At 36.5% G+C, this 14,296-nt stretch overlaps 1 protein-coding gene and 1 non-coding gene across 2 annotated transcripts; both read right to left on the bottom strand.

Annotated features, from left to right (window-relative positions):
- Positions 1-6,277: 6,277 nt before the first annotated feature.
- Positions 6,278-6,351, bottom strand: TRNAE-UUC (transfer RNA glutamic acid (anticodon UUC)). The gene has a single exon. It is a non-coding gene; the product is annotated as a tRNA-Glu (tRNA).
- A 1,887-nt stretch (positions 6,352-8,238) lies between these two features.
- On the bottom strand, positions 8,239-10,828 carry LOC143848917 (1-aminocyclopropane-1-carboxylate oxidase 5-like). Its single transcript, XM_077357963.1, has 3 exons — positions 10,449-10,828; positions 9,281-9,605; positions 8,239-8,505 (listed from the first exon to the last, which is right to left on the bottom strand). Exons 1-3 carry the CDS (start codon positions 10,826-10,828, stop codon positions 8,239-8,241), a joined length of 972 nt encoding a protein of 323 aa, XP_077214078.1.
- Positions 10,829-14,296: the final 3,468 nt, after the last annotated feature.

Below are 14,296 nucleotides of genomic sequence, written 5' to 3'. Positions count from 1 at the left end.
GGTTGATTGTACTATTCAAAATGTGTCGGATGAGATGCCTGAGACTCAGTTGGCCCTTGATATCAGCTCTTTTTTTTTTATGACTTTTTTTTACCGTGAAGTCACTTGATCTATATCGATCAAGTGATTTGATGGTGAAAAATTTTTCCATGTAAATGCAACGTAACTGATTCTATTTTTCTTGACCGTCCATCTTTTACTGCAAGAAATACACATTAATGGGAGTTAGGGGCTAGGGCGGAGCTATTTGAGTGATTTTTTACCATTAGATCCAGAGCTATCAAGTGCATGGTTTTAAATTTTGGTTTCGGACCCCACTGAAATCGAAATTTCGACTGAAATCCAGTACACCGATTAAAAAACAATATTATATTGATGACGAAATTTTGGTAATTTCGGCTGAAATTTAATATTGACATACTGTTTTTTTAAAACAAAAAATTTATTTGAAGTACGAAATGTGGGCCGAAATGACCGAAATTTTGACCGAAATTCCGGTAAATTTAGTAAATTGCCCCATTTTCTTCCATAGGCCACCAAATCTAAGTGAATTTATGACTGCTCTATTTACCCTAGGGGGTAGGCCAGGGAAGAAGAGGGGACGAATAAATCTTTTCTCTTTTTCACTGTAGTACCAAACTTGCAGGATGATGAATCTACCAAACCCATTGCCTACGGCCTAGTGAATAATCTAACCAAGTAAAAAAAGAATAGTTGCCAACTTCCAAGTAAAAAAGGAGTCATTGCCTACTGCTTAGTGAAGAATCTACCAAACCTATGCTTCACATGCCAACTGCCAAGTAAGAAATTCCAAGTTGAAATTCACCAAACTTTCGTTCGAAATTCTGTACAAAAGCGTAAGTAATCAAATTTCAGTCGAAATGTTGAAATTTCGGACCGAAATTCTTAAAATTTCGGCAAAATAATGTACTGTTTCGGGTATGTTCTGTTTCGGTGTCCGTCCCGACTGAAACCGAAATTACGGATTTCGTTCGAAATTTAAAACCATGATCAACTGAATGGTTCGTATCAATCAAAGGTGGGACACATTATCTAATAGCGGGTGCACCTCATGGCATGACAACGAGTTTGCGCCCAACTAAAGCATCGAAAGTGACATCTTGCGAATCAAATTGATTTTGTAAAAAAGGGGTGCAAATATCAAAACAATGGTATGCCACAATTGAAAGTGCAATGCATAAAAGGTGTTATGGTCCGGATTGCGGCCCACCTAAGTATGGCCTAAGTGGGGTCTGCGGATTTTAGAATCTTGAATTTCCCCAAAATCGTAGAAGGGAGACGAGAGAAGAAGAAGACTATCGTTTTTTTTCCCCTCAGCATTCTTTCTGTCAGCAAGGGAGTAGGAGATCATCCAATGTTTCCAGGTTTTAGAAATCGCAGGATGAGGGAGAGATTTCCAAAACTTGGATTTCTTACCTAAAATCCAAAATTCTAAAAAGAAGCAAAACGGACGGTCTACTTCTCTTGTCTCCCATCCTAGGATTTTGAGTAAATCCAAGATTCTAAAATCTGCGTATCCAAACAGCCCCTTATTATCAGAATAGTTACTCCGTCTGAGGACCGCGGAAGGGGTCACTTGTGGAAAGGGCAACCTTGGAAAGAAAACGCCAAAGTTAAAGCACTCACAAAATGGGAAAATGAGGAGGAATTTCCGAAGTACAAAGAGAAGTGGAAGTTGTTGGAGCACGCAATCCGTGAGATTTATAATGACAAGTTTGGTTTCTGTCTTAATTTCTTGTTTGTTGTGGATGAGGATTTGGTTTTACACAACAATTTGGCATTTCAGATTTGTTGTGTCTTCGTTTTAATTTCGATGTTTTTCTAGCTTATTGTGTCAGGGCTGATTACATTTTGTGTGTAGATTTCCTATCATTTCTCTTGAAGATATGAACATTTGTGGGAAACTCCTATATATAGCCAGAAAAGGTCCATCTAATGGACAGTTTGGAATTTTGGATCATCCTATGGTGTGAGCTACTATTTGAAAAATTCTGGACTATGACGGCTTACACCATATAAAATCTCTCGGAAAATACGACTTAACAACCGATAAAGGACATAAATTTATACTTGAAATGGGTGAACTTATGAGGCCCAAAAAGGATAACATTTTAATTACTTATAATATTACAATTGAATAGGATGAAAAAATTAGGTGCTACTAAGAAAGTAGGCAGGAGCACATGCTTTCTGTTTTGGATTTTTTTTCTATATTTATAATAATACTACAAGTTATTAAAAAATTCTCTTTTTGAAGCTAATAGTTCACCCCTATTAAGTATAAATTCATCTCTTTGCCGGTTGTGAAGCCATAAATTTATCATCTCTTTATTTGTTTTCTGTTTTGGATTTTTTTTCTATATTTTTGGCTTTTGGGTTTTCTGGAAACCAGTCGTCTCTCTCATTGTTACATTTCTTGATGGCAATCTCCTTTAGGATATTTTATGTTTAGCTGTTCTTACTGTCTCGTGACACTTTTATAGATTGCGCATGTTCTCATGGTCATTGCTTAAAACCTACAGTGCAATAAGCACCTGCCTATTCAGCCTATTTAGACTATGATACTACATAAATAGGGTTATAAACCATTAGATGATTCAGAAAGCTTGAAAAGAAGAAGACCTCGATCTAATTAATAATGTAAACAATGAACCAACAGCAAATATCACTACCAAATATAAAGTTTTTTAAGGTTATTTAATATAATCTTCTTTTTTTATTTTACCTGTTTTTAGTGAACATTTTTTCAACGTAGGGAATTACTCTAGAATGTTATGCTGGATGCCTGGTCATATCCCAAAGCGAAATGATTTTTATCCCCCATAAAGGCCTTAATTTCTCCTTTATTTATCGTGAATTATTCTACCATTAAATATATTATGCCAAGTCTGAGTAAGGCATATTTGTGTTTTACTTTCCTCATCCATGCTTGAGCAGAATAGCAGAGCAAATACAAGTCATATCTCCACGCGAATGTCGTGCTTGATGCCCTCTTCCCAACAAAAAAGCATGCATCCTCTTCTTAGGCTCATTGGACTAACATAACCACCCTTCTGATTAGAGTGACCAACAGGTGTCATTTCCATTCTCTTTTGATACAACCCAAAGGAACTTGAAATACAGTCTGTTATGTTAAAACATACCATACATTATAGTTTTTTATGTTCCAGGATGGAAGCACAAAGCTTCTAATGGAGTTTGAAACTTTTTCCATCCCCACCTATTTTTTTTTTAGAGCCCTTCCCTGGATGGAGGAGCTAGCAACTTGTAACACGAGTGCAACTTAAAGGGGTTTCAAATACCCACAATTACATGGTTATGAATCGTTCATGGAAATAACAAGCAAAATAGAAGAATTGATGGCAGAGAGAAACAGGGAAAATATGCTACATGGGTAAAAAAGAAACAAAGCCAAAGCTACGAGTAAAGAGAAATAATACGATGAATTCCATTGCTCGGGCAGTAAATAAAAATCCTGATAAAAACACATTATATGGCACAGTTCTTCATATTCACTGATCATTCAATAATGTCATGAGAGAAAGGTGAGATATGTGAACTGAGGATACCTATTGGAACACCTATTGTTGTCAGGATCAAGTTCATAATGTTTGTTATCTTCACTAATGGCCAATAAATATCCTGAGGGTGTTGAACCCTGCATCAAGAAAAGTAAGCAAGTTACATGGATGACCACACATTCAGATTAGTACACCCATTTCTGTCTAATTCACTTGTATTTTAACTACAATATCTTCTATAGATTGTCTCACGGTTTTTTCCTGTGATAACCTTTTACCCATTTGTAAAATTATAACCCTAGCCTTGTACAATACTACAATGTCCATATAACATTAAGTTGATATTGTATATTTGCACATTCACATAAGAAGCATTAAGTTGATATTGTACGTTTGCATGCTGACAAAAGAAGCCAAAAGCGCATTTCAAAGATAATAAGTACAAAAAGATCTTCAAGAAGATTGGAGACTGAGTACACACTTGTAAAGATAATTAAGCTGCAACTCAACTCAACTCAACTCGACTAAGTCTTTGTTCCAAACTAGTTGGGGTAGAAAGATAAGCTGCAAACTAAAATGTAATATTTAGTAGTTCATAGTGTCAAATACTGTAGACCCTTAGAAGTCGAATCCACTTTCATAAGTTTGTAAACCCTCTATATTACCCACTGCCTTATATTCACTTCCATTTACATCCTCATTTCTTGACTCCTCCCTTTTTCCACCGATACCTTAGACTTTTGGGCCCTAACTTTATTTCTTTTATAACCTTTTCATATTGCGGGCGCACTAGAACATTATTGTTTCTTCTTATTTACGGATGAAACAATTTGGGCCCAAATAAATAGTTTTTAATGTTATCTAATATAATCTTCATTTTTATCTTCCCTGTTGTGAAAGGACATGTAAGGTGATTAGAGACTTCTTTGACCTGCAAATACCACAATAATGGCTAATGGGTGAGCATCAATGCACATGAAATGCCTAACAATTTCACCTTCTATGGAAGTTAGAGTTTTCTATTAAAGGGGAGATTGATTTTTTTTGTATTGGGTAAGGAGAGGAGAGGGTCTATTTGCGAGCCATTCATAAGATGGTCGGGATAATCAAGTTCATAGGAACTTTAAAGTCATCTCAGCTATAGAGCCTACCAAATGAAGGGTTTAGATCATGCTAATGGCGTGTAGGTACCTACCAAAAAAGGGGCTTTCCATGCTTATACATGCACATATATGGGGGACTTTGTAGATCGTTTATCAATATATGCAACCTCCTAGATAGCTATGTTAAGAGAGTTTCTCTTTGGCTCTAGCACCTAAATAAAATACCCTAAATAATCTCACAGATCAATGACTAAAATGTCCCTTTTTTCTTAACACCAATCTCGAGTGTGCAACTAATTTAGCCAAGGGATGCTATAGCAATGAATCCTCTAAGAAAGATTTTTTTCCTGGAAAAACCGTTACGTTAAAAAAATATTCCATGGGAATAATTGTAGAGTTGAACCACAAAAGGTAGATCGGAGGGTTAGGATCATCCCGTGCAACTGATTTTTGGAGCTGTGCCCTCAACAAATGAACCGTGTGGATCTTCCTATAAAAGGGCAGTGTAGTACTTTTTGAAAAATAATGGACTATAGTACTATAAGCACCATATAAAATCTCTTTACTTAGGATATCCAAAATAACTCAAATTTTGCTAGAGCTTAGAGAATAGTTGGAGTGTTATCTTGCGTTATGTTACTAATTTACCACACCATGTTTTGACGGGTGGGCCACATCCACTCAAACCCATGCATTGATGCATAGTGCATTGCATGGCCAAGAATGCTAGTAATATACATACCAAGCATATTTCTTTCTAGAGGAAGTCTAGAGTGAAGGGAGCCCTTACAAAAGAGAAGTGAAAGGGCTCTCCTATTGGCTACACATCACCATCATGCATTAATAAGGGCTCCCTTCAATCTAGAATTCCTCTTCTTTCTATTTTCATTAGCTTTCTTTCCAAGAAAATTCATTTCATCGGAAAACATTTTTCTTTTCTTTATAACTTGAGCTTTGTTTTGGTAGGGTGGGCCCAAAATTTTATACCCAAGCATAGCATAGCATAATGGGTGGGTGCCACCACTTTACACTCAATCTGGTGGGCCCACCATCTCTACCAACTAATGGGTTCACTATTTTACAACTCATGCTATGATAGTATGATGGGTGGTGGCCCCTATTTTACACTTCATGTTCTAGTGTGGTGGCCCATCTCAACCCAAACCTATGAATTAGGGTGGGGCCCATCATTTTACACCTCATGCTTTGATGGTATGGTCCCACCATTTCACTCATGCGTACCAGAATACTAGTCTCTCTCCCCCTCTAATTGGCCCCATGTCCCTAAATCTCAAAAAAAAATTGGGGGAGGCTAAAATCACAAAAAAAAAAAAACCATAGACGATAAAATCACACAAGAAATAAGAGCTCTCTCTCTCTCTCATACATCAGTATCACTTGTTGCTGCCTAGGAGAAGAAGTTACTAATGGTGGTGAAAGGAGACCAACGACTTCAAAAAGATGTATTAGAGGAGAACAAAGGCCAGTCAAAAGCCTGAAGCCTCCAAAAGGAAAAAGTAGAGAAAAAGTGAGTAATTAAACGCTCTCATACAAGTGGTCTTGACAAAGCTGTGATGTGACACAAAATCAAAGGCAGAAAGCCTGTATATTTTTCCACATCAGAAAAAGTTTTTCCATTGCCGGGATTTGAACCCGGGTCGCCTGGGTGAAAGCCAGGTATCCTGACCGGGCTGGACTACAATGGATTTTGAATACTTTTAAAAACAAAACTAATATATAGAAAAATATATACATAAAACCTGGAAAGACCGAACCTCCCTCTCAGAAGCTCAAATTTTTTACCCTTTTGAGCTACTTGATGCCAACAAAGCTCTTCAGTTTTGGAATCTATCTGGTTTTCAGAATTTTAACCTCTCACCTTTATTATTACTTGATATTGTTCCATGGTATTCATTTATTTTGTACAATATGGTCCTCTTCTTCTCCAATAATTTTATTCATATTGCGTTAATCAGTAATCTTAAGATTCTAACAAGTGCTTTGAGATCTATGTAATTCTTTGTTTTGGTCTGGTGCAATTTTCTTAACATTAACTATCTTCTCTTTTAAGATAAAGGTAGATGAATATTGTTCTTAACTTGGTTAAAAACTAGAACTTCTCTCAAAATATGAAATTTATTGGCTTTCCTAAGTAATGATATTTGTTGTTCCTTATTTGAATCTTTCTGTTGCTTTACAATGCGGTCACCAATAAATTTTACTCATGTTTTATGATAGCATGGTGCACCGACACCCATCAAGCTATAACGATTGAGATTGTTCATTTCTATAAATCTCTTTATTCCTCCAACAAGGATCAGCCTCCTACACCATAGGTGATGGATTTTGAGTCCTTGGATCCGTTAGAGATTATGCCAAAAAACTTAATAAGAAATTTCTGTTAATATTTTTACCATGTGTTATCATATTTAACATTATGAGTTATTGAATTGTTTAGAATTACTCATACAAATTTAATTGTGTGTTATGATATTTAATATTCTTTGAAAATATTTAAGCAAATCCTGATAACTAAACTACTCAACCTCAAATTTTGAAGAGGTCAAGGACGGAGCATACTGACGAGGACGATGAGGTAATTTAATTCATTTTAATTTATAATTAGCATCTAAATCATTATACTAATATTAGATTATATGTTGAGGGATTGGTAGATATATTATGAGTCGGGCCACCAAAATGTAATTTTTTTTCGCAATGGATTTTTCCGTCGCTAATTTATGTTCTTAAAAAACTAAATTTCATCACTGGGCATCCGTCGCCAATCAAATTTTTAAAAATAATTAGCAACAGTTATTTCCGTCACCACTCCTAAAACCATAAATAGCGACAGGACATATCCGTCATTAATTCATTTCTCTAAGGTCATTAGCGAAAGTAAAATCCATCGCTAACTCTTTTAAATAAATATGGGGACAGATATCAATCGTCACCAATTTTTGGTTTATTTTTAATTAGTGACAGAATAAGTTATAGCAACAGAATTATTTCATCATCTTATAAGTGGCAACGGTTAACGACTATCATGTATCAGACTATCAGTCGGCATATCCGTCTCTAAAAACCTTTAGCGACACCTTATATAGTGACGGTTATGTGAAAAAGATATAGCGATGGTTATTTGTAAATTGATGACGGATTTGAGCCATCTGAGACATCGCCGATGAGGATATTTCTTGTGCTGATACCCACAAATTCAACCAACATAGGCGTAATAAACAAGGGAGTGTGGATATTATTTCCTTATATTTACATATATTGCATGTTCTCCAGTGTTCCAAAAAATTCATTGACTCTTCTGTGTAAGTTTCTCTATCATGATAGCTACATGAAAGTGTTCAACCAAGAATGCAACAAAGTGAACAAACGACTAAGCTTGTCATTCATTTTCTCACATTATCAGAGAGAGATACATGTACATCTATCCAAGCAAACATTGGTAGGCATCTAACCAAATTTCTTTCTATGGAATCATTCCCACCCTAACAAAAAACCCAAACCTTTTAACTATATAATATGATAGACATTTATCTAAGCCAATGTCATCTTAAGCATGTTTTATTTTAACCAGACTAACCAGTGATTTCATAGTAGGTAATGTCTATGACATCTTCAGGTCTAGAAGGTGGGTGGGTCTTGTTTGTCATCCTCATTTCTTTGTAGTCATCGTAAAAGAACCCTTCGTATTTGGGTGCCTCTCCAAGGTCTTCAGTGAAATGAGGCAATGGTGCAACCCACTTGTTTCCCGCTAAAATATAGAAGAAACAACAAGAGAAACGGCTCCTTTCTTTCCTCACAACCCTGTGAATAGCGCTCTTGAACCTTTTGTTGCTCATCACCTTTGAAATGTTTCAAAAAAGATGAAGAAATTAAGGGTACTCATATGATTTTTTTTTTGTGTTTTTTTGTTAATGGCAAAGAATTATATTAATAAGGGTACTCATATGATAGAAGTAATAATTTAGACATTAGAAAACAGGAGTTTAAAATAGTGCACTCATGGCCAAAGCAAATCCTAATAGACTTGGTGCAGTCCAATCGAGCATTTGGTTAACGTGGCTGAGTACTCTGTGGACACAACCAAGTACTCCGGAGAGTCAAAGGAGTTTTGATTAGCACTAGAAAGTAGGAGTTCAAAATAAGGACGTGGTCCAAAATTCCGCCAAAGCAAAACTTAGTAGACTTCGTATAGAGCAATCAAATACTCAGTATTCAGTTGAAGCAGTTGAAAACTCGGTTAACACGACCGAGTACTTGGGTCATTTAAAGGAAAAAGTTTCTATTGGGTTTAATTTTTGGGCCCATATGGAACCAGCATTTTCTGGCCATTCATATGTTGGGGCCCACCTTGGAGATGCATTACAAAATAATTACTTTGGGCTTAGTATTAATAAAGAAGAAAAAGGCAAAACTACTGAATGCCCCCTCGATCTAAGTATAAACTGAACTCTTATATTTAGGAGATATTGTTCCGTCCACTCTTACCCTTGTTTTGTTGAAATCAAATTTAAAAAAAGGCTTCATTTTTGGACTTTGCTCATGACTTCCAAGGTGGGTTCTAAATGAATGATCAAAATACTTGAAATAATTTATTTATATTAAATTCTCTTTCACCTGAACGGAATCGCCTATGTTGACGACGATCTTGCCCTCTAAAGGCGTCACCGGAATCCATTCTCCATCCTTCAAAACCTCGAGCCCTCCCACATCGTCTTGCCAAACAAACGTAACGATATTCCCATCTTGGTGTTCACTTACACCGCTGTTTTCAGTCTCGGACGTCGCCGGAAAGTAATGAAGCATGGTTAAAAAATCACAACTCCGGTCATTGTTATATTCCTTGAGGAAGTTGTGAGGGAGCCCCAGAGAGTCATTGAGAATTCCCTCAAGAAGAGATGCAGTTTTGTGCAGGTAAGGAGTGATCTCTTCTACTAATTCCCTGTACACTCCCCAAGAACAAGAAAGGAAAAAAAAAAAAAAAGAGGTTTCTCTTCTTCAGTTAAGAAAAAATTGCCGATTTGAGGAGTGATTGAATGAGATGCACTTGTGAGAATCACAAAATGATATGGTTCATTCTTATGATATTAGCATGACACATAGCATAGTTACAAATTTTTTGAATAATTAATGATTTGTTGAAAACCCCCTGAATTTTTTATGCCCCATTTTGAACTTTTGAAAATCCTAGATTAATAATTTAAAAATTCTTGCATTTTTCGAATTGAATGTTAACTCTCCATCCTAACTAAACAAAAATTTCACAATTAGTTTGTCAATTTCTCATATATTATTTATAAATTTTGTGAAAAAAATATTGAAAAAGACATTTTAGGGATCAGACAAGTTATCTTAGGCCTTGCAAATTGGAGGTTTAGAAACTTTAAGAAAGCCTATACAAATTGGAGGTTTAGAATAATCCAATGGGAGGGGATTTTGATGCACGGCCCATCCATAGCAAGACCTTGGAAATAAATTGTCTGGATCATTGAACAAGTGGCTCCCTCGTATTGTAAATAGGTAAATACATGTATTTCCCGCAAATTTTCACCCAAAATTTTCCATTATTTTCAAACGTTGGAACTATGATCCACACTGTTCATCTATTTGGTACCACCTTGTATAGCCTCTAGATCAAATTGGGCAACCCTAACTATTGGTGGCATGCAAATGGGACCACAATAAAATCACATGATCCAATAGTTAGGATTGCCCAATGAGAGTTTAGGGCGCTTCTCATATTAACACCTAACCCAATATAATGCCAGTGGGAGTCGAAACATACCGAAATCCAGGTGGTTCAGAAGGGTAGACATTGAATCTCGTGTTATCTGGACCGTCGGATGGATTGTAGATCATTAAGTTTTCATTTCGATCAATCGAAGTAGCCTCACGCCAATGGTTGTAGCCCATGGGGAGAGGCGATCCAGAGCCGGCCATAGGCAACGACTTGATCTTCTCTTCAGTTGGGTGGCCAAAGAAGGCCTTGGAGAGTTCTAAGACTCGAGCCATGAGGTTAAGTGGCACCCCATGGTTGTCTATTTGGAAGAACCCAACACCAGAGCATGCATTAGCAATGGTGTTAATGGCCTTTTTCTTACCATGCTCATCTCCTTCAACAAAGAAGGGAGAGAGATCTACAGTAGGAATGCATGTTTCAGACATCTTACCCGTCTCTTCTTGCCCTGAAGACCATGAAAGCATTACTTCTTATTAATAGATGAACAGCCTAATTAAAATATTGATAAAGATTAGACATTGGGTTTCAAAGTCCTGTATTTTTCTGAGACAGCATATAGGGATTGTGGGCTAAGAATATAAGAGTATCTTTTATTTTTTAATCATTTTTTGGGCAAAAGTTATTAACTTTGGATGCATATTAGAGGGGGGCTGGGCTATATGCATCAAATGTTGATAAATTTTGCCCAAGAAAGATAAAAATAAAATAAAATATGCTCTTTGATTCTAGTACTACAATCCCTATGTGCTCTCCCTAAAAATACAAAACAAGGAAAGGGATGTCATATCTATGAGGAATGATCAGCTGAAGGGAGTGGCACTGTAAATGACGTTGACAACTGTAACCATAAATGCACTTTGCTTATAAGGACTAGGGGTGTAAATGGATATTCGGAAATTCGATTACCGTCCGCATCCGAATCCGTTTAAAGCGAATATTATCCGAATCCGTTTCAAGCGGATATTATCCGAATCCGTTTATGAGATATCCGGCTCTTAGCGGATGCGAATCTGGTAAATGGTATATCCGATCCGTTTAACATCCGAATCCGAGAAGTAAATCCTTTTTATTTATTATTAATAATATCATTAATATTTATTTTTATTAATGACACACTATCTTTTGTTTCTATAAGAAAAGTGAATATTCTTTTTAGAAAAAAAAACATAAAAACAAAAATAGCCCAAACCCATTCCATCATATACCAAAAAAAAAAGGAAAAACCCAAAGACCACTACCAACACTATCATCCATCCCCATCCCCATCGCCTCCCTCTCTCTCTCTGCCTTTGCTTTAAAAGGAAGAAGAAGATCTTATATATTTTAGGGTTTGAGAGTTAATTTTGTGAAGAGAATGTAGAGGTCTAGTTTTAAGGTTTGGAAAATTCATTCGAGTAAGTAGGAAAAAAAAGATAAAGTGCTGCAATAAAATGTTCGAATTTACCGGATAAACGGATACGGATAATATCCGAATTCGAACAACATCCGACGGATACGAATTCAGTAATAGATATTAAATATTCGTCGAATCCGAATCCGAATCCGAATTCGGATAGTATATAATGTAATCAAATTCGGATATAGCCATATCCGCTCCGAATTCGATCCGTTTACACCCCTAATAAGGACCAACAGGAGCGCACTTGTAACTGCCTTTTTGCAAGGCCCCCTTCAGTCTATCATTCCTCTCTCTCTCTCTCTCACACACACACACACGCACACTGTTTATGAATGGAAAATCAAACAAAAACAACTCATCGTTTTTCCTATGCTTCATAAAATTTACATCCCATCATGCTCATCGTAGGTGAGAGTGTGAGACCAACCATTATACACCATATTTTTGAGGTGTGGAGCCCACTATTTTACACCTCAGGGTTCGATTTGGGAGGGCCCACCATCTCTACGCAAAACCATAATATGGTAGGGTGCACCATTATACACCTCATTCATAGCTTGGATGGGGCCGCTATTTTACACCTTATTTTTTAAATGGCGTGGGCGGTGGGCCCAGCATCTTACAAGGCAGCAACAAAATTCATCACAAGGAACGGTCCATAATAATCTGAGTTCAGAAACTGAAAGATGTGAGGCACTTAAAAGAAGTAGAAGGAAAATAAGAAAGCGTGCACATTGTGGCTTTATAGAATATAGATTAATTTGATCCTAACTATCAAGATTAAGTCTCTCATGACCCACGTAAAGAGTGTGACCATTGATTTGGAAGAAGGGAAATGATATATTCAGTCCTTTTTCTTCCCCGGGCATCCCCCTCTAGTGTAAAAGGTGTAGTCAATAAATACACTAGAGTCCTAGAGGGAGTGGCCTGGAAAGAAAAGGAAGGCAAACATATCACTTCCATTAAAAGAAATACTTATAAGGTCAATGTGGGGTTCAGATGTATATTAACGAGTGATCTACTAAAAGGCCTACATCGACCGTCCAATTGCCAAAGAATTCGTAAGACTCTCATGTATGGAATAAGTACATAAGCAAGAGCAATAAGAACTTGTCTGAAACACAAACATTAAAGTATAAAATGTGTCCACATCTAAAACCTAATTTGCATAGAAAAAGATAATGGCTGCTGTAAGACTAACGAGATAGAGGAGAGTATATCCCAAGTATATCACAGAGTTGGTCACCTAAAGTTCATCTCCTGAAAGGAAACAAAAGAGTATTTACCATAAAGAGCTCAATTCAATGCTTTCATCATTCCACCACAGCATCCTACAATCAAGAAACATCAACCAAGAAAAAATGAATGTGAGATATTGAATAAAAGCAGCGAAAAAGGAGAAGAAAAGAGTGAAAAAAGGAAAGCATTACCTTGTTAGGATTTCCATACTTGTCTTTCAGGCTCTTGCAATAATCACTGAGGATGCGGATTAATAGTGACACCCCAAAAGAGAGAAAAACAAATAGTGCAAGATGAATAAACGGATACGAATAAAGGGATCATCCCAAATTCCCAATCGTACTCGGGGTCATAGGCAAAGATAAGCACGCAAGGGAGAATTTGGGCCGCCCTCACAAAAATGGACCATATAATAAGCAAAGAAGACAAAAAATAGAGCCGAACGAAGGTGATATTCGTCCCTCAAATTGAGCATGAGGGCAGAGAATAGGGCAGTGATAAATCGACTCCCCATGTGTCTATCTCTCTCCTCTTTCTCTCTCTAGCCTAGAGGAGAGAGAAAGACACATGGGGAGTCGATTTATCAATTTGGGGAGTCGATTTATCACTCCCCAGAGAATATTATGATCATAAGCAAGTGGGTCCCCTACCATGAATTTCCTGTTAGTATTTTAATATAAAAGAAGGGACTCTCCTAAAGTCCAGCAAAAAAACAGAATATAACTAGAAAAGGAGGCATTCTATTGATTTTCATCTGAAGATTACAATATAAACGAGGTTACATGATGGAAGACTTGCAACAAATAGAAAATCATATATAAAGCTACACTTAGACACTTGGGATCACTCTTTCTTCAAATCTTAGAACTTGGATGCGTGCAGATAGGAACAAAGAGGTGCATATATCAATTATAAGGCTTCAAAGTTTTTCTCTAGTAGTTTTACCAAGTGCCATTCTAAGAGCCTAAAAAATGTATTATTAATGCTCTTAAATCTGGAAAAGGAATTTAACGATATAATCACAATCAATTACTTGACTAACATTGTAATCCCTTGGACAGGAAGGGAAAAAAAATGAAGAAAAATTCTGCCAAACTGTGTTTTAAGGTGGTGGAACATTTAACTTTATCTTTGAAAAAACACGTATGCCCAACTGTGAGGTTCACCATTTAGCAACCAAGCAACAGAGTTTTATTTTAAACAATTAACAATGAAATTACAAGGTGATGTATCTGTTAAAAATGAACATAAAGCA

The sequence above is a fragment of the Tasmannia lanceolata genome, unplaced genomic scaffold (genome assembly GCF_043159265.1).
Source record: "Tasmannia lanceolata isolate RefF3 unplaced genomic scaffold, GAP_Taslan_0.1 ptg000016l, whole genome shotgun sequence".
NCBI lineage: Eukaryota > Viridiplantae > Streptophyta > Magnoliopsida > Canellales > Winteraceae > Tasmannia > Tasmannia lanceolata.
The sequence above is the reverse complement of the archived record's forward strand: the minus strand, read 5'-3'. Positions and strand labels throughout refer to the sequence as shown.